General features: G+C 45.6%; 1 protein-coding gene across 1 annotated transcript; it reads right to left on the bottom strand.

Moving 5' to 3' along the window:
- Positions 1-1,699: 1,699 nt before the first annotated feature.
- Positions 1,700-27,935, bottom strand: VSTM4 (V-set and transmembrane domain containing 4). Its single transcript, XM_033148452.1, has 8 exons — positions 27,618-27,935; positions 18,604-19,002; positions 16,211-16,279; positions 13,158-13,265; positions 11,400-11,433; positions 7,180-7,292; positions 5,350-5,411; positions 1,700-1,912 (listed from the first exon to the last, which is right to left on the bottom strand). The coding sequence occupies exons 1-8, from the start codon at positions 27,661-27,663 to the stop codon at positions 1,787-1,789; spliced, it is 957 nt and encodes a 318-aa protein (XP_033004343.1). The 5' UTR covers positions 27,664-27,935; the 3' UTR covers positions 1,700-1,786.

The raw sequence follows: 27,935 nt of genomic DNA on the forward strand, positions 1-27,935 counted from the left end.
GAGAAGCAAACCAGTACATCAACATTATGTTATGTATATATTGGTGTAACGAAAGGTAACCTTAGAGGTCGCGTGAGATGAATGTGCAAAACAACTAGCCAATGTGCACTTTCGCCACGCCACATGGAGAATGTGCACATAACCAGCACGTGAACGGGAAATTGTTTGCATTCTCTGGGGATTTATGTATGTCTCCCAACAAGGAGAACATGCATTGTCTCAGATGCATTTTGTACATTCTCTGGGCAGTATGTGACAACTTCGTGACATATCTGAGAATGTGCATATCCTGTCAGAATCTGTACGCATTCCCAAGTGCTCACAGGCCAACAATGGTTTAATTATCTGTTCTAGGACCTTTGCTGGTGTCAATGCCAAGCGGTTTGTAGTTTCTTGGGACTTCTTCCCCGCCCACTGGGGGGGCGGGGCGTCGTGATGTCACATTGTGACGTCACGCCGGAGTGCCGCCGCAGCCCCCTTTTAAGCCGCAGAGCGAAAAGGCAGCCCCACAAGCTGCCTTTTTGTTCTGCGGCTCAAAAGGGGGCCGCTTGTCACCCCCACGCGCCGCCGTTCGCTCCGTTGCCCCGGGAGCAGCAGCACCGCACACGGTGTGCGCTGCTGCTCCCGGGGCGACGGAGCGAGCGGCGGTGCATGGGGGTGACAAGCGGCGGCCCCTCCCGCCACTCCCCACACACCGCCGCCGGTCACCCCGGGAGCAGTGCTGCACGGACGGGGTGCTTGCTCGGCCATGCGCTGCTGCTCCCGGGGCAGACAGGGTGCCGGGGCTCCCCTTGGGGAGTGGCAGGAGGGGCCGCCGCTTGTCACCCTCCCTACCCTGGCACCTGGGGCATAGCGCCCCCACCGCCCCCCCTAGCGACACCCCTGCCACCCCCTTTTTGAAGATGGGGACCACATTTTCCCGCCTTCAGTCTGCAGGGACCTCACCTGTTCTCAAAGATTATAGAGAGGGGCTCTGAGATTACACCTGCAAGCTCCCTTAGGTGCAGCTCATCCGGCCCTTGAAATGTGATTTGATTTAAAATAGCTAGATGTTCCCATACCACCTCTTTTTCTCTCTTGGATTGCATCTTCCTCTTTGCACCATTTCTTCTGTTACCACCAGGTTGGGCATTGCTTTCCTTTGGGTTGAAAGCAGAGGCAAATAGGTGTTGAGCAGTTCCACCATCTCTCTGTCCCCCCAATAGCATTTCTCCATTTTCTCCACGCAAGGGGTACTTCTTCCTCTTGCTTCAAACTTAGCCGAATAAACATTTTAAATTACTTTTAACCTCTCTTGCAAGTCCATTCTGGATCTGTTTGAAAAATAGCAAACCAGCAACAGACTAGAAGTGGCCATTGCCCTCCTTGTCGCATCCTCATTGGTTTTGCTTCCCTGTTTAGGTTATGTTATACTAGTGCCAGTGTTTGGGAACCCAAAGGGGCAAGGACTGGAAAAGTATCCTTAGTATGCAAAGTTCTTTGAGCTGTGGTTCAACTGAGAAGCTGGAGCTGTGTCTTAGCATGGGGGTGTTTTGGTAGCTAACTCCCATCATAAAAAAGAATCAAAATGCTATTTAATATTAAAAGTGGGCGAAGTAGAGGTTGCAGCGCTCTCAGCTTCAAGCTTAAACAGGACACCACATGGATTCTAAACATCTTATTTTTAAAAAAAAAACAAGACAGGAATGGAAGTAAAAAGAAAAGAAGAGAACGTTTTATCTATAAAGAGCACAAAAAAAGGAATTTAAATATGCCATCAAAAACAGGACCTGTCCGGGGTATGCATTTACATCTTGTTTTCTTCAAAGAGAATCTGAGCGTAAACAGTCATAGTTGGAATGCCTTGCGCTTCCTGGTGAGGTTTGATGAGTTCCAGTTCAGCATAGGTTAGATTCTCATCAGCGATTTTTGGCTGCAAAACACAATTGGAGAAGTGTGTCCACTCAATTGAGTTTGCTGGGCAATTTGGCAGTCTGCCTTTTAGCAAAAATGTGACAGCAGTAAAATGAACAACGGCAGCAGCAAAATAAAACTATGGCCCAGAGCCAGCGCTTCCCCGGTTACATATAGAATCAGTTCCTCGAATATGAATCAGAGGGTTGTAACCAACAGATTTATTCAGAGTAGACTCACTGAAATTAATGGATCCAAGTTAGCCATGTCCATTATGCTCAATGGGCTTACTCTGAGTATGACTGAACATTGGGTGCAAGCAGTGTGGTGTAGTGGTTAAGAGTGGTAGACTCGTAATCTGGGGAACCGGGTTAGTGTCTCTGCTCCTCCACATGCACAACAGTTGCTTGTTGCCTTTTTATATATCTAATTTTAATTGGACATTTTCCACACAAGTCATCTATTTTATAGACAGAAATACAAAACATATCTTAGTTTGCAGGCCTATGCCTTCTTACTTGGGAGTTTAGTCCCATTTAAATCAGCAGGACTACCAGTAAGTAAACACGTGCTGTTGGTGCTTCTGGGTTTGAGTTTGGATTTGATATCCCACTTTTCACTCCCCTTAAGGAGTCTCAAAGCGGCTCACATTCTCCTTTCCCTTCCTCCCCCACAACAAACACTCTGTGAGGTGAGTGGGGCTGAGACTCCAGAGAAGTGTGACTAGCCCAAGGTCACCCAGCAGCTGTCATGTGGAGGAGCGGGGAAGCGAACCTGGTTCACCAGATTACGAGTCCACCACTCTTAACCACTACACCACACTGGCTCGTAGTTGACTACGAGTGATAGAAGAAGAAGAAGAAGAAGAAGAAGAAGAAGAAGAAGAAGAAGAAGAAGAAGAAGAAGAAGAAGAAGAAGAAGAAAGTAAACCTAGAAACCAGGTAGATCAAGTTGGTTACATTGGGACCCTTTTGACTGACATGTTCTCTTTCTTTCTGTCTGTCTGTGCTATGATATATATTAGAATTCAGCCATGTCAGTCTCCATTTGGAGGGTCAAGTTGTCTAGTGAAGATGGTAAAGGCTTTCCATAGGCCTCACATATGAGGGAAAGCATGACTGGATGAGTTCAGTTTCAGGAGGCTAGGCCCATTTAGCCTTTGTGTTTTACTCTCAAGGGCACCTCCTGTTCATACCAAACCAACAGGCTCTTTTTCCCCCTCCTTAGTTACATTTCTCATTCCAATTCCACCCCAAAACATCATGAATCCAAAAACGGCCCTGCAACACCCAGCTCATGTAAATTTTAGAGCTAAGATTTATGAAATCACATTGTCCAGGTGTATTATTATATTATCTGGAAATTGCATTGTTTTCTTGGGTAGATTATCTCTTTATTCCTACTTTATTCTATTAAGTTTGGATATGAAAAATAACACTCGATTCTTCCAATACAGGTCACCGGGCAGCAATGGCTGATGTGTTACTTTCATACATTTTTATGATGTTCCTATAGTAAACATAATTTAATAAAGCCAAAACACACTAAATAAATAATTGCATCTAGAAAAGCAATAAAAGCAAATAAAATTAGTACTTTCATAAGTGGAAAAGGTACTTCAATTACTGCTACAAGCAACGGCGCACCATAAAATGTGTAGAATAATTTCCCTTATGCATATTTCCAGTATGTAATAATTTGATTGAAAATATGAGGAAACACACAGGAGGTTCAAAATTGTGGAGCACATACAGTTCTCCACAAAGGATGTGTAATAACTGAGCATGGGAGATACAGCTTTATCACAGCCCCTTTCCCGGGCAAAAATCGGAGGAGGGGTGTGCGCGCTGCCATTGTCTATCTTTAATTATATTTTGCAAGTTTGCTTAGTTGGAAAGAGAGCTTTGCGTGGTGAAAGTTAAGGCGAAACTTTCCCAGCGTGTAACTGCATAGGCTTCTCAGAACAGCATTTTGACCTGGAAATTAAGCAGCATCAGCTGAAACGAAAAGTGGCCCCAAACCCAACTGCTGGGGATAGCAGGGGGCCCTTGTGACTCCCCCCACCAAAAAAATAAATCTATTCTCAATGCTTTAGAAAGCACTTGTGAAATATATCATGGAAGAAAATATATTTGGGGCAGATATGCAGAGCCAGCGACATCATCTCTGCTAATGTCCATGCCCAGCAAATGCCATAAAATTAGAACAGATGTCGTGGTCAGCAAGGCAATGGGGAGAACGGCCCCTTTTTTAGCAGTTATAGGGCTTCTCTTGACGGCCAACTGCAATTCACCATTTGCTCTGCTCTTCCTAATACCGCCGTGCCTTGGAAGTCGAACGGAATCCGTTCCGGAAGTCCGTTTGACTTCCAAAACGTCCGAAAACCAAAGCGCGGCTTCCGATTGGCTGCTGGAAGCTCCTGCAGCCAATTGGAAACCCCGTCGGATATTAGGAAATGACACTGTTTGCCAATTTCTCTGGCTGTCCAGTCTCATCATTTGATGAGGCCCCCAAGACACCGTGTGCCTAGTTTGTTATTACATTTTGCAGTGGGCAAAATAGAGGTTTGTGCATTTGGTGGAGGCAATATGCATTTCCATTTTGCATATTTTCTTTTTTTTTAAAGTGTAAGTATTGTGCAAGAGTGATATTTAGCTATACATATCTGCAACTAAACAGCAAAACTCATCTAGCACAATATCTGCATATTATTATTATTATTATTATTATTATTATTATTATTATTATTAAATAGTCAATATATGTACTGCAATTACAGTCTGACATAACCCTCTCCATTACCATTTTTGTATTAGGGAAAACTGTACAAATTGGGGGGAGGGGGGAGTGTCATCTGTAAAAACTGTGTGGGTGGGTGTTAGTGGGCGTGTGGGTTAAACTCCCTATATCTAAAGTGCTCCTCTACTTTTTACCAAAACTAACAGATGTGAAATCTGATCCTGGATCACTGCAAGCTTGTCAACTTCAGAACCGAGTCTTCCCTGCTATTTTAGGCAGACCCAGAATTTATCTTGGAAAGGGAGAAGTTTAAAAAGTGCTTACACACACAGTTCTGGCAGAAGGATACATTCAAGTCACACATACAAAATCCTCGCCAGCTGTGCTGGCAGCTGTTGAGAGGGGGAGCTGAATTTCGCCCTCCCTGCTCGACATCGCCTTCCCTTGCTAAACAGCTGGTGGGCACCATTCTGTAACTTCTCGGAGGTTTCAAGTGAATAGGAGGTCTTTAAAAAGTGGGTACTAGGGCATTTTTCTTGGGCCACAAATGAAGGAGCCCACGTGATAACCTAATCTATGGTCTACCTTCCAGCTACAATGAGCTATGCGCCTAGGAGGTACAAGCAAAAATTCGTCACTATAGTTGGGAGGGAATCCTATCCACACAACAACCTGGGTGAAAGTAAGAATTGGATATGCCTTTGTGGGGCTACTTACCAGAAGGACTTTCCTTTGTGGTTTCAGAAGCTTGGGCTTAGGGAAAGAGGTGGATATCGGTGCTGTAAAGGTAAGAACAGAACGGCGAGGAATTACTCCTTATTTCTGCGAACTGGGTTCCTTCTAGGACATGCGGAAAGACTCCTACGCTTTGACTCAGGGAAAGCCTGCCAAAATAATGGAAAGGCAAGGCAAGGCAAACGGCACTCCAGATTCAACCGTTTGCGCTCAGGAATGCACTGCCTTGCCTAGCAATCTTCACCATCTGCTCGAAAAAGCAGGGTTTTCAAACCACAGCCTTGTGGTCAAACAGACTGCAATGTTCACACAAAGAACCAAAAGTCCTTATTAAAAACAAAACAAAACACCCATAGCTTCAAAGGGCTAACAGGAACAGCGACACCCTGAAAATCAAGGCACAAACACCCTGATTGATCCAGGAGCCACCTTCAAACCAAAGCTTCCGCCTTCAGGTCATGGGTTCGAGCCCCACATCGGGCAAAAGATTCCTGCATTGGACTAGATGATGCTTGTGGTCCCTCTTCCAACCCTACTATTCTAGGATTCAAGATGATTCTTGCACAACCAATATCCCACCCTCATCCAGTTACCACTTGTGGAATCTTTCTGAAAAATGAGTAATTTTCCTTATCAGTTGCTTGGATGAAATAGTAGGCTTGGATTCACCACTTACTACCCTACCTATCAAACAACCAGTTGGTGCAATTATTACTTTTGGAAGACTGCTTTCTATGCACGCAGCTCTACTTGCTGTGTGAGAGTAAATGACAGTTGGGTCGGGGCCAAATCTGGGATGTACTGGAGTTGATCTCGCATGGTTGCTGCTGTAGCAGCAGATAGATCAAGGGTGAAGAATTGGGTCTAGCCTATCTGTCAGTCGTCTGACGCCAGTTGATTGTCACCTGTCAGATTTCAAAGGGTGATGTCAGATGGCATCAGAGGAGCTGCTCATCAGTGGTTACCACAATCTCCTTTGAAGACACGCTTTCAATCGGCTGGTGGCACTGGGAGCGTGCCGTCAAAGGGACCAGCTATAACTGCTGACTGGTGGTAACGGTGAGCCCCGTTTAAAGTTCATTTAGAACTCTCTCCTGATGCATCAATATCCTTCTGTTGTTGTTGCATGGTGTGAACATGTGGATCAGTAAACTATGCTGGGGGGGAAAAGAAGCAAACTAAAAACTGGCACACCTGCCAGCTCTGGAGTTCATCCGATGTTCTCCAGGACATATCAGAAAGCTGGTCGGGTCAAACATGAGAAAGAAGCAAGTCACAGACCAACAACGAAACTCAACAAGGGTTGTCCACCAGCATACAAATCAATATGGCTGGCCTGATCAAAAACACTCACCCACCCCACTCACACAGGAAACCAAAGACCACCACAAATGAACAACCACACCCTACGCCAACCCAGACCTCTCTCACCACCAAAGGAACACAAGCGAACGACAAAGAACCTGCACAAACGACGCTGACACCAAACCCTACATATATTAAGTAAAGTAAAAACATCGCCACCCCGCCCATCTCTCCATCCTGCCCACCTTTCTCCCCCTCTCTTCCTAATGTCTCAACAAACGAAACTGATGTGTAAAAACGTTGCATGGAAAAATACGAGAGAGACATTGCATATATCTTTGTAAAACAAGAAAATCCTTAATAAATTTAAAAACAAAACAAAACAACAAGGGTTGTCCACCCACTGCCAATTCTGGACTGTGAAGATTTGGTAACTTTCGCCTCGGCCACATCTTTGAACCCATCAAACCACCCACCATGATATGCTGCTCAGGAGATACCACCCACCTTTGGCTGGGATGGCAGGAGGCTGCTCAACTTTCTTCTTCTTCTTCTTCTTCGTGATTTTTACAGGCTGTTCTGGAGGCAAGCTTGTCACACTGGTGACTGTTTCCCCTAAGCTGAGAAACAAGAGAGCCTGGTGAATAGAGAGCAGGAGAAGAAAAGCACATAAAACCCACTCTGGGATGTTTTAATTCAAGGTTCATTTTAAAAGGGTAGTCCTCTTCTCCAAAACCTTAACCCATATCTGCCTTATTAACCATCTCCCTCTCTCTTGGGCGTTTGTTGGTTTTCAGTTGTCTCTGCAGCATCTGATGAACCTTCATCACTGTATTTTTACAAAGACCAGCTAAGCATGCCAGCGTGGAGGCTGAATTTGTGTGAAGTCACCAAACATTATATTCCCTCCTGGTTGCCCCCAAGATAGGAATGCACACTAGTGGCTGGCTTCCATTTCTTTATTGTGAATAATTTCAATCGAAGCAAATGTGGAAATGGGATATCCACTTCTCAGGGTGAAAACAGATGTGACAATCTAATCAGGTTGTTGTTGTTTTTTTGCCAACCTGGAGTTCTTCAGATGTTTTGGGCCACAACTCCCACACTGGTTGGAGCTGATGGGAGTTGTAGTCTTCGCCCAAAATATCTGGAGGCCACCTGTTTTTGTGTGTAGTGTTTTTTTTTTGTGTTATGCTAAAAAACAATATTTTTTTGGGGGGGAAAACAAAATATCTGGAGGCCACCAAGTTGGCAAAAGCTGATCTAAAATGGTTTGCACACACATTCACTGCTCGGAAATCACATTATGGATTTTCACCACAACATCTACCACATTTAATGTTTCTCTTGGTCTTCCCCCCTAAATTTGATTCAACTTTATTATTACAAGCACTGAAGGAGTTTATTGTATCTTCCCCTCTCAGGACACTATGAGAAGTTTGACTCCCCCCGCATGTTTTCTTTACATTAAGTTGTTTGTTTTTTAAGTATTTATAACCTGCTCTTCACCGAATATTTCAATCCCAGAGCGGGGAACGGTGAAATGAAATAGCAATACGAATGTACAGCTAGCAATATACAAAAATTACAGAATCCATGAAAGCCAGTCCAATGAATAAAACAAATTAATTGCTCCAAAATAAAATAAACCAAGCTGGTATGGACAACAATTAGAAGTTCCAATTTAACCTTGTATCACTATAGTAATTTACACACAGGCGTAGTTTATACAGAAAGTAGAATCAAGAATACTGTTCCCGGACTGCAGAAACACTAATATTTTAGTGCTACCCTAGAATAACAACTTCCTGTGCTTAGAAAATCAGTACACCTGGGAATAAACTAGGCTAAAATATTTCCCTAAGGCAAGCATAGGCACACTCGACCCTGCAGATGTTTTGGGACTACAACTCCCATCATCCCTGACCACTGGTCCTGTTAGCTAGGGATGATGGGAGTTGTAGTCCCAAAACATCTGGAGGGCCGAGTTTGCCTATGACTGCCCTAAGGTCTAAGTATTTTACTTGCAGGGAGAATTTTATCGGCAGGAGGTGGAGAGCATTGGCAACTATAGTCTGAAATGGTGTAGTCCAGGAGTCGGCAACCTAAGGCCCATGGGCCACAAGCAGGCCACGGGGGTTGTTTTACCAGCCCCCGAACTGAGCCGCCTGCTCGGTGAGTCCCTGCGCGCTGCGATAAATAGCCGCAGCGTGGCATGGGGACTCGCTTTCGCGGCGCCGGAAATCACATCTGCGAAGGCGCAGACACCGGAAATGGCGTGCGCTCACACACGCCCGCAATCCAGCCCATGGATGGGGCTCCACGGCAGTGAACCAACCCAGGCAAGCTAAGCCTTGCCGAACCCTGGTGTAGTCTTTTTTTGGAGACAGCCAGGGTTTGGGGTTTTGGAGATAGTCGTTGGGTTTTGATGCTGCTTGTCTTAGCCCTGTTTCTTGTGCTGGTTCTGCTGCTGTTTATTGGCGCTGTTTAGTTCAGCGTTTCCTAAACTCACTCAACCGACATGCAGTCGGCTGGAGCCACTTTGGATCCAGGTGTGGAATGTCACCTCGGGAGAGCAGGTCCTCATAGAGTTCCAGTAGGTTAAAGATCTTGATGACCAGTGAATAGAATTATTTCTACACAGATCATACTGATCTTCCCAAGTAACCTGGAGCGTGTGAGAACTGGTAAAGGGACGCCTGACCGTTAGGTCCAGTCGCGGACGACTCTGGGGTTGCGGCGCTCATCTCACGTTAGTGGCCGAGGGAGCTGGCGTACAGCTTCCGGGTCATGTGGCCAGCATGACAAAGCCGCTTCTGGCGAACCGGAGCAGCGCACGGAAACGCCGTTTACCTTCCTGCTGGAGCGGTACCTATTTATCTACTTGCACTGCGTGCTTTCAAGAACTGGTAGAAATGCAATTAGAGAAGCTCGGGGGGGGGCATAGGCACCATTTGCTTCCATTTACAAGAACTGGGAGAAGAGCAGCTTTTTCTCGGCATTTGCCGTGCAATTTTAGCGGTCTAATAATGGATACATCCTGATACAGGCTCTACAAGCTCAGAACAAGGTCAGCCAGGACATTCTGGAGGTACTTCATCTAAGATAGAAGTACCACCTCCATTAGAGGATTTCTGGATCTGATTCCTCCTTGGCAGGGCATAAGAATTTCATTGGTGGGGATGAGGAGATGCTCGTTCTGTATCCTGTGAAATAAGGCTTTCAAGGTGAGGCAAGCTTCTCTCAATCCTTTAAAAGGGCCATAAACCCACATGATCGGTTCTGGCAAAGATGGGAAGTTGCCATGTCCTCATGGACTTGACAGAAGGTGGCTTCATTCTTATGGCAGCAAGTTATTGACATCTTCCTCCATCATTAGGGTCCACCGCCTTGGAGGGCAAGGGCATCCAACCAGGGTATTTTAAGATGAGATATGGATGGCTTTAGGACTAGACATAGGATAGGCCAAAGGGGCCTAGGAGCTTCTAGGGAGCTTTATTTGGGAGGACAAATAAGCTTGCACCCCTGCTCGGAGAGGGGAGGAGGAAGAAGAAGAGCCACCCGTCTCTCTCTCTCTCTCTCTCTCTCTCTCTCTCTCTCTCTCTGTGTGTGTGTGTGTGTGTACACACACCCATACATAGTGGAAAGCAGGGTGGATAAAAATCAATTTTTAAAAAATAAATGGATTTTTTTAAAAAAAATAAATGGATTTTTTTTTAATTTAAATCGGATTTTTTTAAAATTTAAATCGGATTTGTTTTTATTTAAATTGGATTTTTAAAATAAAATGCTTTTGGAGGAAAAATCTTTCTAAATATATATTTCTATTTAAGTTACATTATACTCTAAAGGCTATTCGTCAGAAAAATAAGGATTTGTTTTAAGTTTTTCATGTGTGCTAAAACTCAGTCTAAGGTGGTTTTTTTAATTTTAAAAAATTGTTTAACCACATCAGTTAACAAACATGGATACATATGCTATAATGCTATTGTTTTAGTTAAATAAATTGTTCTTAAGGAAATGATTATTTTTCTCCTTCCAATAAAGTACAGCAGAAAAGTTGTCCAAATATAAGCAGTTAACTTATGAAACCTCGCCATAATTTCATAATTATGTCTACATATTTCTCATAGTATAACCAAATCAGTAATTATTGACATAGCTGTAAAAACTTATTATTATTCAAAAAATGAAACCTTTGCCTGGTTGTAAATATTAAGATGATACCAGCAAGAATGAGTCTTTCTGTAAAAAAAAAAAAAAGATTTAAATCAAGTCTTACGGACTAGTGATTTAAATCGTGATTTAAATTGATTTGATTTAAATCAAATCCACCCTGGGGGTAATAACAATTACTCTTGGATTTCTATGAGAAGAGAAGAGCCTGATCAGCCGCACAAATAGGAAAGGGGTTAAAAGGCTGTGGAGCCCAGATTAGCTTCTACCCTCTTGCCTGGGTTATCTGCCTCTGTTTCCCATTCCTCCATTTCCTTTCTCCTTGCCCTCCAACACTGCTGCTATTGCCTAGCAGCTCTCAGAATTCCACCATCATGGATAGGTACAGTGCCACCTATCAGCAGCCAAGTGAACTGCAGCATGATGGCAGCCGAACCTTTTTATTATATGTTAAGATATATATTTGCCAGACAGAAAATAAGCAAAACAATCCGTATAAACTATGTGGAGACAGGTAAAGCAAAATTCTACGTATTGCCTCCTTTTCCTACCTGTTCTGGGAACACTTCACCAAGTAATGTTTCACTGTGAAAAACAGCGGAGAAAGAAAGGTGGGGGGGGGGGAAGAGAAAGGCATTGTTTTAAAAAAAGTGTGGTGCTGCAGATAATATGCATACTCTAGTTATCTCCCACTTGGACTACTACAATGCGCTCTTCGTGGGGCTACCTTTGGTGGTGACCCGGAAACTACAACCAATCCAGAATGTGGCAGCTAGACTGGTGACTGGAGCCATATAACACCGGTCCTGAAAGACCTACATTGGCTTCCAGTACATTTCTGAGCACAGTTCAAAGTGTTGGTGCTAACCTTTAAAGCCCTAAATGGCCTCAGCCCAGTATACCTGAAAAAGCATCTCCACCCCCATCGTCCATCCCGGACACTGAGGTCCAGCTCCAAGGTCCTTCTGGCCATCCCCTCCCTGCGAGAAGTGAGGTTACAGGGAACCAGGCAGAGGGCCTTCTTGGTAGTGGCGCCTGCCCTGTGGAATGCCCTCCCACCAGATGTCAAGGAAATAAACAACTATCTGACTTTTAAAAGACATCTGAAGGCAGCCCTGTTTAGGGAACTTTTTAATGTTTAATGCTGTATTGTGTTTTTAATATTCGGTTGGGAGCTGCCCAGAGTGGCTGGGAAAACCCAACCACATGGGCAGGGTATAAATAATAAATATTATTATTATTATTATAGATTTTTTTCAGCAAAATGAAAGAAGGAAGCTTCAAGTGTAAGAGAGAGAGAGAGAGAGGAAGAAAGAAATATCTGCCAAATCAGAATTGTGACAATGCTGCAACAAATTAAAATGTTGTGGCATGTTTATCACAATGCTAGTAAGTTAATCAAGCAAAATACTGCCATTATAAAGGTAAAAAGCAAAGAAATGTGAATAAAAACAAATTGCATTTTCCTTAAAGAAATTTATCCCAATAACAGTTCATTGAATCTTTATTATTGCAAAAGAAAATAGAGAAGCCCACTTCTCTGTTAATCTGCTATCCTGTTGTCTACCTCCTTTCCTCATACTTATTAACTTGGCCATATGTGGCATACCCCAATTTCTTGTGCTCCCAAATATTTGCAATCCATTAATTGGTCACAGGCAGACTAGCTCTCTTCCGGGCTTAGCAAACAGCCATACAAAGCTGCCGTCAGTGAGTAAACTGTCATTTACAAATCGTCTGTTAGAACTGTCCCTTTAAGATAGCAAAATGATATTACTAAAGGCTCTTTTGGCAGACCATATCTCTTGGCGGTTTTAATTTATGCTAAAATAGAATCCCAGAAGATGTCAATCTGGGGGCATTATCAGAGAATATATCCATTTGTTCCTGAAGCTCCGGCATTTCAAATATTGATCTAGCATTAGGAAATATTTGATTCAATTTTGCTGGTGTCAGATACCATATCCATAATAACTTAGAGAAATTCTCTTTAACATGTATAATTCATACACGTTGCGAGTTGGGGAAGGTTTTAATAGAAACAGAGTAATAAAAACAAACCCCAAACAGTAACGTGCATGGAAATGGGTGATGAATTGTGAGTATTGTTAAACAACTCCAAAAACAAAAACAAAAACAAATGGGGGTTGGGCTAGATGACCCTTGAGGTCCCTTCTAACAATTCTATGATTCATTGAAAGAAAAGCAAAAATGTGACTATGCGCAATACAATATGGCAAGATATAGTGGCATTGCTAAACGCGCACAAAAACGTCATTTATCTGCCTTAGCCTTTCTTCATCACTCACCACGGGAGCGTTTTTTGTTGATCAGTGTCTGGCAGAGGACAACCACGGTGAATAGCAGGACACTGACGATGCCTATGGAGCACACGAACACAGCGTAGACATACAGGTCTGAAAGACAAACCACGGATGAGTATCAGCCATCTCCTTTCATGTATACCCAAGGGAGAATACACAAGTTTTGAACAAAACTAAAACCGCACTCAGAGCCCCAGACCCAAAATCTTGGCAATAAAGGTGTGAAAGTAGAAGAATATTACCAGCCACCCATACTGGGCAAGACCAAAGGCCTGTTCTACCAAGAATCTTGTCTTTAACAAGAACAGAGAGGTAAAAAAGGTAAAGGTAAAGGAACCCTGGACGGATTAAGTCCAGTCAAAGGCGACTATGGGGTTCATCTTGTTTTCAGACCGAGGGAGCCGGCGTTTGTCCACAGACAGCTTTCCGGGTCATGTAACCAGCAGGACTAAACTGCTTCTGGCGCAACAGGACACCGTGACTTAATCCAGAGCTCACGGAAACACCGTTTACTTTCCCATCATAGCGGTACCTACTTATCTACTTGCACTGGTGTGCTTTCGAACTGCCAGGTTGGCAGGAGCTGGGACAGAGCAACGGGAGCTCACCCCGCCGCGGGGATTTGAACCGCTGACCTTCTGATCGGCAAGCCGAAGAGGCTCAGTGGTTTAGGCCACAGCGCCATCTGCATCCCTTATACCCGACACAGAGGTACTTGATAAAAGGATTAAATGATAAAAGGTTTGAACTCATGGAGAGGTTACAGGGAACCAGGCAGAGGGCCTTCTCGGTAGTGGTGCCCTCCCATCAGATGTCAAGGGGGGAAAACAGCCATCTGACTTTTAGAAGACATCTGAAGGCAGGCCTGTTCAGGGAAGTTTTTAATGTTTGATGTCTCACTGTGGCAGTGGCGGGGGTGAGGAGCAGCATCAGAAGACGCCAGTTGCCCGCTTGGTCATTTGTTTTTTGCCTGGCTGGCAAGGAAGCAGCTCAGAGAATCGATGAGGAAGAGCTGCAACAGCAGGTGATAATGGCTGCAAAAAGGCAGCTTCCCTGAGGAATGGGAGGGGTAGAGCTTTTCTATAATATTATACTTTGCATACATTCAGAATCTGGCAAGTGTTCCACATGCATTCCCTAGTGGAATTTTGCTGCCTCCTGAAAAGGCTTTTCACTTGCATCTTAGTCAGTTTTCTTCCAATCCCCCTTTCTCATTTTTTTTATGGCCTTGTTGATATTTTATCCACTACCCTTCTGTCGTAAGGGACGCGGGTGGCGCTGTGGTCTAAACCACAGAGCCTAGGGCTTTCTGATCAGAAGGTTGGCGGTTCGAATCCCCGCAGTGACGGGGTGAGCTCCCGTTGCTCGGTCCCTGCTCCTGCCAACCTTGCCGTTCAAAAGCACGCCAAAAGTGCAAGCAGATAAATAGGTACCGCTCCGGCGGGAAGGTAAACGGCGTTTCCGTGCGCTGCTGTGGTCCCCCAGAAAGCGGCCAATAAAGCAAGATGAGCGCCGCAACCCCAGAGTCGTCTGCGACTAGACCTTAACGGTCAGTGGTCTCTTTACCTTTTCACCTTTCTGTCAGCTTTGAAAGCTGCTTCTTGTGTTTGACTTTCAGTTTCTGTATTTCTTAAGTCACCTTGAATGATTTAGTTTTGAACTAGAAATTAGAGGAAGTGAATATTCCTAACAAAGCAAATAAAACGGCTGTTTAAAGATTGCATGAAATACAAGGGGTGTAGCAAAGGGGGCGTAGGGGGCGGGCTGCCCCGGGTACCGTGGGGGGGTGACACTCAGGGTGGGGCCCCGCCCCCGTGATTGGTGCCTCCAAACCCTCGCTCAGCCGGTTTTTAAAGCAGGTGTTTTCAGTGCTGGCTGGCCTGCGGAGCTGTGGCATGGAGTTTAGGGGCGGGCCAGCGAGGAGGGCGCCCCTCTTTGCTGGCCCGCCCCTCGCCTCCATGCCGCGGCTCCGCCCAGGGAGCCCAGCACCGAAAAAGCCCTGAAAGGGGAAAAAAGGGAAGCCAAGCAGGCACGTTTTTTACTCTTTCAGCAGCTTTTTTTGGCACAAGGGGCAGGCCAGCGAGGAGGGGCGTCATGCCATCGACAAGCGTGACGCCCCTCCTCGCTGGCCCGCCCCTCACGCCGGAAAAAGCCCTGAAGGGGGGGAGAAGGGAAGCAAAGCAGGCGCGCCCCGGGCAGCAAAGAGGCTTCCTCCGCCACTGATGAAAGATTTCCACAACGCCAGGAAAATGTGAAATTTGAGTTCAAAAACGTTTTGTTTGGCACATAGTCATCAAAACTGCACATCTTCCATATAGAAGGGTTTCAAACAAGCAGAGAGACTGCAAGCCAATGACTTCACTCCAAAGGCAAGTGAATCCACAGGCTCCAATATTCTATAAAACATTTGTGGTAACAATCCAACTTGTTTAAAACCAGACCCATTGACATGAATTTCAGTCACATTTCAGGAGCAAGCGTCTGTCTCTCTCAAGCTCTTTGTACCCATCTTCTTCAATAAGGAACAGTTTGCATCGTTTCAGTTTCTGAAAACTTCCCCAATTTTTGTCCAAATTAATTTCTGTTCATTTAGTAAGATGCTCTTTAACGACAATGAATGTTGAATACGCAACACTTGCTGTTCTACTCTTTATATTATATTCAGTCAGGCTTACCCACATATAAATGTCTCCCCAATATATTATTCATATTGGCACCATATCAATCAATCAATCAATCAATCAATCAAGGCAAAGAGCCCTGGCACCCTCTCCCCAACTTACAGAAAGCAGGATTATGTGCCAATTATGTTTAGAGCCCTGAAGCATTTTTTGGGGTAACTCCTGGATAAAGTAAATGTGTGACTATGGCTGTAACCCTTCTAAGAGCTCCTAAAACCAGTGGGCACAAAATTTTATGGTGTGCGAGTGTTTTGGCTTACTTCCCCCCAAAAGAAAAAGAAAGGCTGCACAACGGTACTTTTCAGTGGATTCTCACATCTTCGCGAAGATGAACAAAGGGGGAATCGTATACTTAACCCTCAAAGAACTTCCAGGCCTTGTGGTTTTCCTCAGCGTTGGAGTCATCCGAAACTCTGGATGAAATCACTGCAATGGACACACGACAACATTGGCAAACTAGACACACACATTTCAGAAGGTCTCACTGTGAAAGCGGATTGCAGGTCAACAAAAGCAAGCAGCTGATCCCCCTAAGCCAGGCACCCCCCCAAACTCAGCCCTCCCAGCTGTTTTGGGACTACAGTTCCCATCATCCCTGACCACTGGTCCTGTTAGCTAGGGATGATGGGAGTTGTAGTCCCAAAACAGCTGGAGGACTGAGTTTGGGGGTGCCTGCCCCAAGCCATCCAATAAACTTCTCAGCTCAGTGAAATACTAGAAAACAACGTTGGGGTTGGTATCAGTGGCCACATAAAAACAATATGTTCTTTATGGCTTAAAAAAACTGTGCAGTCAGGCCCGTCTTAGAGGGATCTGCCGCCCTGGCGCAGCGATCCCTCGGCGCCCCCAGCCTGCCGCCTCTCTGCCCGCCTCCCTCCCGCGCTGGCCGCCCCTCGGGAGGGGGGGTGGGCGAGCGGAGATGAGAGGCGTGGCGTTGGAGCGGGCGCCCGCGCTCCGGCGGGCGGAGGATGAGGGGCGGGCGGCCGGGCGCTCGCGCACCGGCGGGAGGGCGGGCGGGCTGCAAGCCGGCCGCCCTCGCCTCCCAGAGCCCCAGCTGGAGTGCTGGAAGGTCGCGCAAAGCCCCGCGCCGCTCCAGCTGGGGCTCCGGGAGGCGAGGGCGGGTGGCTTACAGCCCGCCTGCCCGTGTGGGCGGGGGCGGGTTGGGGAGGGGGAGCCCGGTATGCCGGTGGGCTCGCGGGGGCGCCCCTGGGGCGCCCTGCGCCCTGGCGCGCCGCGCCACCGGCCTCTATGGATGAGACGGCTCTGTGTGCAGTTGAGCTTTTTCTGGGAAGATCTCCCCCCCCCCTAAAAAAAAAATAGTTTGGGTGCTTTTCTTTGAAAATATATATATATATATATATATAATTAGCCCAACATGCCATATGTCCGGCTTTTCTCGATTCAGCAAAAATCCACCTGGACGCCATTTTGCTGAGGGATTCCCGGACGTGTCCAGGAAAACCCGAACATATGGCAACCATATTTGAATTAAGTGGAACTCCACTTTTAAGTAAATGTGTATAAAACAAGGACGTTAGCATTGGCATATGGGATGTGCCAAACGTATACAGCTCCCCAAGCATGTAGGTCTGTGTGGCAGTGCAGTTTGTGCTGGAAGAAATTCAGTCCCAACTTTTCAGCCAGTTCAGTCCCTTTACTGGCAAGTGCAAAGCACTAAGGCAGTTTCTCTATATATGTAAAGTACAGGCTTCCCCTAGATTCCCAGTAGAAGCTGCAGACTTCAAACGGAAGGAAAGTGCAACTCATAACAGCATACAGGTGAAACTCGAAAAATTCGAATATCGTGGAGAGGTTCATTTCTTTCAGTAATTCAACTTAAAAGGTGAAACTAATATATGAGATAGACTCATGGCATGCAAAGCAAGATACGTCAAGCCTTTATTTGTTATAATTGTGATGATTATGGCGTACAGCTGATGAGAACCCCAAATTAACAATCTCAACTTTGGGGTTTTCATCAGCTGTACACCATAATCATCACAATTATAACAAACAAAGGCTTGACATATCTCGCTTTGCATGCCATGAGTCTATCTCATATATTATACTCCAGTAGCTAATGAAAACAATTGCTTACATAAATGGACTTTTCCACGATATTCTAATTTTTCAAGTTTCACCTGTACATACAGCACAGAATTCAGTATCAAAATGGAGACATTTGACAGATTTACACACAGTTATTGGCCAAGCCCATGACTGAAAAATGAACAACATTTATCCAGGCAAGAAGTTCAGAAACTGTCTCCATATGCAGAATATTTATCAAACCAAGTTTGACGTGCTGTTGTTGTGAAAGGGTCGCCCAACGTGCTGTTGGTTATTTGCGAAGGCAATACAGTGGTACCTCTAGTTACGAATTTAATTCGTTCCAGAGGTCCCTTCTTAACCTGAAACTGTTCTTAACAAGAGGCGTGCTTTCGCTAATGGGGCCTCTTGCTGCCGCTGCGCCGCCGGCACACGATTTCCGTTCTCATCCTGGGGCAAAGTTCTCAACTCGAGGTAACTCTTCCAGGTTAGCGGAGTTTGAAACCTGAAGCGTTTGTAACTTGAGGTACCACTGTACTTGCTTTCAACTATTTTTGACAAATCCTAAATGGCTTGGGTCAATTTTGAGCTCTTTCTCGATTTCTTCAATAGAGACAGGCTGGAAAGAATTGCAAATGTTTTAATCAATAAAAATAAATGCATCAAGGGAGGATTGCAAGAGGAGCTGCTCATGGCCTCACCTTGGATTTCCGTAGACGCGCTACCGTTCGACCATGCTGTCCACTTGTTCCTGTACTTGCCAATCTCCTGAACTTTGCAAATATAGTGTCCCTGGTCAGCTTGCTGGAGATTCAGGATAAAAAATGTGTACATCGTCCTATGCCTCTCCTCGAGAAGGTGAAGTCTTTGCTTATAGAATTGACGGTTGTAATTCCCATAGTACTGGACTACTCCATATTTAGTCATTTTGATCATCAGGTACTCTTGGGTCGGCGGAAGGGCAAAGAGCCACCGGACAGCCAGAAGATTCTCTATTCGCCTTTTTTGAGACACATGGCAAAAGAGGGTAGCATTGTCGCCTACCACGTATTGTACTCTGGGTCCCGGAGAAACGGTGACATTCAGAGCTTCATAGACACCTGCAAAAGATAAGATGGGTAAATACAGGCAGACTCTTGCAAGGGTGAGAAGGGGTATGTGTGACCTCCATGTACAATAAATGCAAATGTAAAGGAAAAGAAGGCACCTTTTTCCACATGTGGTGGACATGCCCCAAGATAAACGACTTCTGGGGAAAAATTTACAATGAACTGAAAAAAAGTGTTTAAAAACACTTTTACTAAAAACCCAGAAGCCTTTTTGCTTGGAATTGTAGGAGATCAGATCCCAAGGAAGGGCGGTACATTCTTTTTGTATGCCACAACAGGAGCTAGATTATTAATAGCCAAGTACTGGAAAAGGCAAGATATCCCTACGATAAATGAATGGCAAATGAAAATGCTTGAATATACGGAACTTGCCGAGATGACTGGAAGGATCCGCGACCAGAAAGAGGAGAAAGTAGAAGAAGATTGGAAGAAATTTAAAGAGTATCTGAAGAAACGTTGCAAAATAAATGCAAAGCTATTGCTTTAATGGTGATGGTGATGATGGGGAGCAGATTTGTGCATCTTTCATAGGGGCTTTACATTTTGTGGCTGAGTTTTCCTATTTTCAAAGCACTTACCCTGTGACACAGACTATCAACTATCAGCAGCAAAAGGAAAGGCCATTGGATTATGATGAGTTCCACATTGGTGAGCGGGCTTTTTTGTATTGAGTTGTTTAAATAGCACCGAGCTACCAGTATGTTAGGCTTCTTGCGTCATATCAATGTAAACACATCCATACATACTTTCTAGTAAAACCAACATGTGATTTTATCTTTACACCTGATACAATCTGTGCTACATACCCTCCAACATTTCTCTAATGAAAATAGGGAGTTCTAATAATAATAATCATAATAATAATAATACCCTGACCATCTGACTGGGTTGCTCCAGCCACACTGGGCAGCTTCCAACATAAATAAATACTAATAAAATTTCAAAAACGGAAGAAGAACATGCAGCTGTCCCTTACGAGGATCAAGCTTCCAACTTGGGCACTGCCAGCACCACACTCTAACCAACTGAGCTCTCCAGATGTTTCCTCTTTCTCCTTGGGTGTACTTTTCCTGCTTTCTGCCTCCTTTTTTCAGCCCTTGGCATGCCTGCAGGTGCCCCTCCTTCCTTCCTAGCAACCAGGATGCACCTTGGCGGAGGCAGGTTCATCTGAGGCCATGAAACTGGTTCCTGCAAATACTACGACACAGCAAGTGCAGGTGGGTGTTAAAAGAATGCACAGACAGATGGAAAATGCAAACTGCGGTGGTGTGCAATCCATTAGTTCTAAGAGCTTGGAAGAGCGAAGCAAAGAAGAGCTAACTTTCTGAAAGCACTCGAGAATAATAGCTTGAAACAGTGTTTGGATTCATTCCGGACTGACAAGCTAGAAACTTGATAACATTTCCACCAAAGGTAGAGGTATATTATGCTACAAAGGAATTTCAAAAATAGACCGGAAAGAGAAGTTGCTGAATTGCAACTAATTACCAAACTTAAAACCATGGAGAGACCTGGTCTGAATAAAGACATTGGATTCTTATCTCATTATACGTGACAAAGCTATCTTTAGCCATCTCACCCCTTGCCTTTTCCTGTAAGACCAATTGCAGTCGTTAACAGTCGTCAACAGGTTTCCCACACCTATCAGCCAATCACCCTTCTGAGTAATACCCCTCCCCACCCTCTCACTATATTTAAGGGTCTGGTGACTTCTGTTTCAGTGTATCTGAAGAAGTGTGCATGCACACGAAAGCTCATACCAAGAACAAACTCAGTTGGTCTCTAAGGTGCTACTGGAAGGAATTTTTTTTTATTTTGTTTTGACTATGGCAGACCAACACGGCTACCTACCCGTAACCTTTGAATGAGTAAGTCATACAGAAGGGTCAGTTCAGAGCAACTGCAAGGAAGCAGCCTGGAATCAGATCTGCCCCACAAAAATGTTGTGACACAGATGCAGGGTGGGTAAACTCACTTATTTGAATAAATAAACTTAAACCTTTTTGTTTTTGTTGTACAGTGGAACCTCGGTTGTTGACCGCTTCGGAGGTTGAACGTTTTGGTTTCGAATGCCAACAACCTGGAAGTGAATGCTTCCATTTTCAAATGTGCCTTGGAAGCGACTTCCGAGGCACGTTCCTCCATTTTTTCTTTTCTTTTTTTTTTTAAAGGAATTTATTGGTATTTTAAAAAATACATACAAAATACAATATACAAAATACAAAACAAAAAACTAATACAATACACAACACAACTAAAAAAACAAAACAAACCTTACAATCAAACATCTATTTATCTATTCTAATCTTATTTATAACCTTACTTGGGGGTCTTCCTCACGTCCTCTCTTCTGCGTTCATTTCAAATATACTGTAGTAACTTTATAACCACTTTAAATTCTTCTTTCACAACTAATCTTAATCCTTATCTATCATCTTATATAAATAATCTTATTCTTAACAAAAACACAAAAACACAATTCTACCTTCTTATATCCCATTTTAAACTAACATTTTTATTGCTATCGCCTATAATGTCCTCTGATTTCAATTTCAAATCGTTCCTCCATTTTTTCAATGGGTTTTGCCAAACGGCAATTGCGCCTCAGTTGTCGAACGTTTCGGAAGTCCAATGGTCTTCCAGAACGGATTATGTTCAACAACTGAGGTTCCACGGTATTTAAGATTGTAAGTGCTACATTTCTCTCAAATAATAACTTGGCTGATATTAATTTGAATATAAGCATATTACTTCAACAGTAAAGATAAAAGGTAAAGGACCCCTGGACGATTAAGTCCAGTCAAAGGCGACTATGGGGTTGCGGCGCTCATCTCGCTTTCAGGCCGAGGGAGCCGCCGTTTATCCACAGACAGCTTTCCGGGTCATGTGGCCAGCAGGACTAAACCGCTTCTGGCGCAACGGGATACTGTGACGGAAACCAGAGCGCATGGAAATGCTGTTTACCTTCCTGCCGGAGTGGTACCTATTTATCTACTTGCACTTGATGTGCTTCGAACTGCAAGGTTGGCAGGAGCTGGGACAGAGCAACGGGAGCTCACCCCGTCGTGGGGATCCGAACCGCCGACCTTCCAATCGGCAAGCCCTAGGCTCTGTGGATTAGACCACAGTGCCACCCATGTCCCACTTCAACAGTAATGCCTGCACATAACACTGAGCTCACTGGGCACATGCCCATGCGGCTGGAATGCAGCCTACTGTGAAATAAATATATGTGTCACATTGATTGCTCTACCTGATTTTTCCTCTGGGCCATGCCCATCACTGGCACATGGAATCATGGAATTGGAGAGTTGGGAGATAGCTCCAACCCCCTGCATTTCTCCGATGAAATTCGGGGCATCCTAAGGCATGGGTCGGCAAGGTTTACCTCGCCTGAGCTGTTTCGCTCCCACGTTGATCGCTCCGTGTGCCGGATCGCGTCTGCGCAGATGCGATTTCCAGTGCCATGGAAGTGAGTCTCTGCTCCATGCTGCGCCGATGCCAAGCAGGCGGCTTGGTTTGGGGGCGGCTCGGGAGCCGTTTAAACAACTCCCGTGGGCCACTTGTGGCCCACGGGCCGCAGGTTGCCGACCCCTGTCCTAAGGAAAAGTGGGACATTCCGGAATCAAACCAGGATGGCTTCCTTAAATACAGGACTGTCCCTGGAAAATAGGGACACCAGAAGTGTCTCCTAAGTCACACTAACACTAAAACAAAACAACTAACTCATGCACACAATACCAATCTGCTTTTTAGCGCTGGAAATCTCTAAACTGAACTAGATACATAAAAAGGCTTCCTTAAGTCCAGTGTTAAACGAACAGTCAACTCGGTCATGTATCAAATATGAATATTTACATTCTGCCTACCAAACATATGTAGCAAGCACAAGGAAGCAGATGTGAGGACATTTTGTTTCACCTAATGGGAACAAGCTGCTCTCATCTGGCAACAGCTACCAAACCCCCTTTCAACCTCTCAGTTGTGGCGATTTCATTTTTGCTCGCTTCCGCCTTCTGGTGAGCACGTAGCCAACCCAGAATGAACCAGAAAGGAGCCGCAATGGAAAGAAGATGATAGATTGGTTTATGTGCAGGCTCCTCCTATATTGCATGAATTGTTATGGTTGCTGATTGAGGAAAGGTGATATACAGTGGTACCTCGGGTTACAGACGCTTCAGGTTACACACTCCGCTAACCCAGAAATAATGCTTCAGATTAAGAACTTTCCTTCAGGAAAAGAACAGAAATCGTGCTCTGGCAGCGCAGTGGAAGCGGGAGGTCCCATTAGCTAAAGTGGTGCTTCAGGTTAAGAACAGTTTCAGGTTAAGAACGGACCTCCGAAACGAATTAAGGACGTAACCAGAGGTACCACTATACCTCAGGTTAAGAACTTTACCTCAGGATGAGAACAGAAATCGCATGCTAATGGCATGGCGGCAGCAGAAGGCCCCATTAATTAAAGTGGTACCTCAGGTTAAGAACGGTTTCAGGTTAAGAACGGACCCGACCCCCCGAACAAATTAAGTATGTAACCAGAGGTTACCACTGTATGGGGGAAATTTAATTTGCCTCCCGAGTTAAAATAAATAAATAAATGTTACCTATAAGCAGTGTGTGCGTTTGTGTGTTTTAGTAAAAATCAAGTTATGAAAAAAATTTATATGTAGAGTTTCCATGGCCCCTTTTAAATGGTGTCATGTACTGTAAATTATATTCTATTTAGTTGTAAGTTAACATTGTTTAAGGAAATACACAATGGGAAACTTACACATTTTTTTTTTCTTAGAAACAGATGGAAAATCCTAAGAAACATGCGGGCTGCAGTCTAAAAACAGACATCACTTGTGACTTGTAAACTCTTACAAACCAACTCATCACTGTACATATCGCTGCTCCTGAATTTCATGACTTATGTTGAGCCATTCACAGGAAAAGCAAAGTTGAAGCCATTGCTAGCCTGGAAAAAGAGACGCCTCTGGGAAGTTGTTGTTGTTTAAATTTGTATACCACCCTATACCCACAGCTCCCAAGGTGGTAACAACATTAAATCCCAATATAAAAACACAAAATACACAATAAAAACAAAAAACAAATAATCGAATAATCCCCTCTCTCCCCAATACATTTTAAAAGGGCATTGGATGTCAATCAACCAAAGGCCGGGTTAAAGAGGGACATTTTTGCCTAGTTCCTAAAGGTGTATAATGAAGGCGCCAGGCGAACCTCCCTGGGGAGAGCATTCCACAGACGGGGAGCCACTGCAGCAAAGGCCCTGTTCTTGTGTTGCCACCCTCTGGAGGAGGGGGCACATGAAGGCGGGCCTCAGAGGATGATCTCAGGGTCCGGGTAGGTTCATATGGAGAGAGGCGGTCCTACGAAGGCCTTGCCCTCCCAGCCAGGAAAAAAGACCCAAGGGATGAATTAGCAAGAATTTTGCTACTTAACAGACAAGACTGGGTGTGTTCAGGGTAGTATGGCCCTTATTGAAGGTTGATACAGGAAGATTGACTACCCAGAGAGAAAATGCCCCTGTGACTTGGGACAAATAGAAACGGTAAAGCATGTCTTTCTCCAGTGCTTGTATTACACAGACATTCGTACTAGCCTGATTCCCCCACTACTCCTTAAGTAACCAGGGTGCACAGAGAAATTCTAAAACTCCCTGCTGCTCTCAGATACCAATTCTGCTACAACATACAATGTTGCTAGATTCTGCACAGCAGCGCTCAAAATTCGTCAGAAACCACAGAGCCTAGGGCTTGCCGATCAGAAGGTCGGCGGTTCGAATCCCTGTGACGGGGTGAGCTCCCGTTGCTTGATCCCTGCTCCTGCCCACCTAGCAGTTCGAAAGCACTTAGTGCAAGTAGATAAATAGGTACCACTCCGGCGGGAAGGTAAACGGCGTTTCCGTGCGCTGCTCTGGTTCACCAGAAGCGGCTTTGTCATGCTGGCCACATGACCCAGAAGCTGTACGCCGGCTCCCTTGGCCAATAAAACGAGATGAGCGCCGCAACCCCAGAGTCATCCATGACTGGGCCTAATGGTCAGGGGTCCCTTTACCTTTACATTAATAGTTCTTAGGGACGCAGGTGGTCCTGTGGTCTAAATCACTGAGCCTAGGGCTTGCTGATCAGAAGGTCGGCAGCTCGAATCCCCCATGACGGGGTGAGCTCCTGTTGCTCAGTCCCTGCTCCTGCCAACCTAGCAGTTCGAAAGCACGCCCCAAAGTGCAAGTAGATAAATAGGTACTGCTCCAGCGGGGAGGTAAACAGTGTTTTCATGCGCTGCTCTGGTTTCAGTGTTTGGTTGAGCCAGAAGCAGCTTAGTCATGCTGGCCACATGACCCGGAAAAACTGTCTGCAGACAAACGTCGGCTCCCTTGGCCTGTAAAGCAAGATGAGCACTGTAACCCCAGAGTTATCTGCGACTGGACTTAACTGTCAGGAGTCCTTTACCTTTTAAATTAATAGTTCAAATATTTTATATATTATTGTTTTATGCTCTTCCACACCTGCCCAATGCTCCTATCCCTTATTTCAGATTCTTTTAGCTTCTTTTATAATTTTTATAGACTTTTATAATCACCTTCTGTTTTAATGCCTTTTAGCGTTCCAAAGTGCTTTTCAGAGTTTAAATGACTATATCCCACCCTTTTATGACTATAATAAAGATTTGAATTGAATTGCTACTTAACAAGCAGCAAATATAACTTCAGGCTCTGAGTGCCCAAACCAGACAACTGACCAATATGTGCTTGTCCTTGACTCCTCACCCAAAAATATACTGAGGGGGCACCTGACATGCCACCATGGCTAGAAGGTCCCTAGATGTGATGAGACAGCCAGAACCTAAGGTGATTTCCTCTTCAGTATCTCCTCCAGTACTTTGGCCACCTCATGAGAAAAGAAGACTCCCTGGAAAAGACCCTGATGTTGGGAAAGATGGAGGGCACAAGGAGAAGGGGACGACAGAGGATGAGATGGTTGGACAGCGTTCTCGAAGCGACTGGCATGAGTTTGGCCAAACTGCGGGAGGCAGTGGAGGATAGGGGTGCCTGGCGTGCTCTGGTCTATGGGGTCATGAAGAGACGGACACGACTGAACAACAACAACATCTCCTCTCATCAGATGTCTATGAAGTTCAGGATGCCCCCCTCCCCAGTCCTTTAATCAAACCACAGGTACATTGCAAGGGATGGAGTAAGAAACTGAAGAGAGACTATTCACATTTATTTTGTCTTGCATCTCCTTTTGCACTTCCAAGGGAGACTATACCTAGTGTGAACACAAAATACTAGAATTTGTGGCAAATCCAGCTTGCAAACTCATTATGCCACTTCAAGGAAAACTGCAGCAGCAGCAACAACAACAACAGCCTTTTATCTATTTTGTACGTCAAAGTTTGCCAAGAAACACAAAAGTTGCATCCCCCAAGAGTACCATGCATAGGTTACTATGGAAGAAAGTTTGCAGGAAAAAACTGAAGTGCCCTTCCAGAGGGGCTGGATGCAAGGGGGGGGGAAGTAGCATTTGTTAAATATGTGTCCCTGAGCAGGCAGTGGGTATGTGATCCCAGGAAACCAGGGCCAATCACAGCTCTCCAGTCCGTGCCTCTGGCTGCCCAGAGTGTGCATTTGCCCTTCTCACAATGTATTCTCCTGCGGAGGAAAAACCCCAGGGAACTTACAGCAAACAGGATTGTTTAGCAAAAACATGAGGTGGCATTCCACACTCTTAAATTTGGTCTCATATGGGTTGTCTGGTTCAGAAAGGTGCATATTATCACCCCTATCCCAATCCCGTTTATTCAGCTTTGCTTTTTAAATTGCATTGAGGGTTCTCACTCACCATTTTGCAGCACATTGATTTGTCCGAGTGTCTTATTAAGAAGATTCATGGACAAACGTATACCTTTAAAACAGGGGTGCCAGCTTGAATAAAATATCGGGGAGGCGGACCCACGTAAGACCCGCCCCCACATAATTGATCACAGGACTCAGTGCACACACCCCATTTGAATGACAATGGACATCCACTTTGCAGGGGCAGGGGCCCCTCAAATATTTTACTGGGGGGGGGCAGAGGGACCTCAGTCCCTAAGAGTTGGCTCCTATGCTATAAAAGGGGGGTGCAGTAGCATGCTCTCATTTACAGATCTGTCACTTATCGATGCCATAGGAACAGTTCGGGCTGAGTGAATATCCAGCAGCAGACATCACCCCGCCCCTTCGCTTGCACCCAAACCCCTTTTGAGCAGACTGGGCGCCCGCCTCAGTTCACTTTTCTTGGAGGGGGCGGCAGCAAACAGGCGCTCCCTCTGCCCTCGACAGCCTTGGCTCGCCTCCCAGGCGGACGCCGTCTCAGCTGCTGCCCTGGGCGTCTGGCAGGAGAGCAGCAGCAGCTGCGCCCGCCCCGTCCAAGAAGCGCAGAGGGCGCCGGATGGCGGATCCAGGAGACGGTTGCTGGAAGGGATGGGGCGGTAATGGGGGAGAGCTCAGGGTGGGGGCTGGGGGGGAAGGAAGAGAGGGAGGAAGAGTCGAGGAGGGGGAATCCCCGGTCCGGATCGACGTGCGCCCCCCCTCCCCCACGCGCGCACCCTCTTACCTGGCGTGCCAACCCATCCAAGCAACATCAGGACCAGGAGATGCATCGCCCGCGGCGGAAGAAGGGCGATGGGTGGAAGGAAACAAGGGCCGGGCTCCCGACCGCCCTTCCCGTCGTGCTCGCCCCGACTCTCCGTGCTCGCCGGTCGCTTCTCCCCTTCCCTCCCCACCCCGGCCTTCCCTTTCTCCGTCCCGCGCGGTTCAGGCTTTCTGCTTCGGCCGGAACAAGAGCCACCAGCACGGCAGCAACAGTTTCCCAAGACCGCCCCGTCGGGGAGGCCCCAGAAGTCCCGGAAAGTCACGCCTGCCCAGCCCCCCC

The sequence above is a fragment of the Lacerta agilis genome, chromosome 5, assembly GCF_009819535.1.
Source record: "Lacerta agilis isolate rLacAgi1 chromosome 5, rLacAgi1.pri, whole genome shotgun sequence".
In the NCBI taxonomy this organism is placed as follows: Eukaryota; Metazoa; Chordata; class Lepidosauria; order Squamata; family Lacertidae; genus Lacerta; species Lacerta agilis.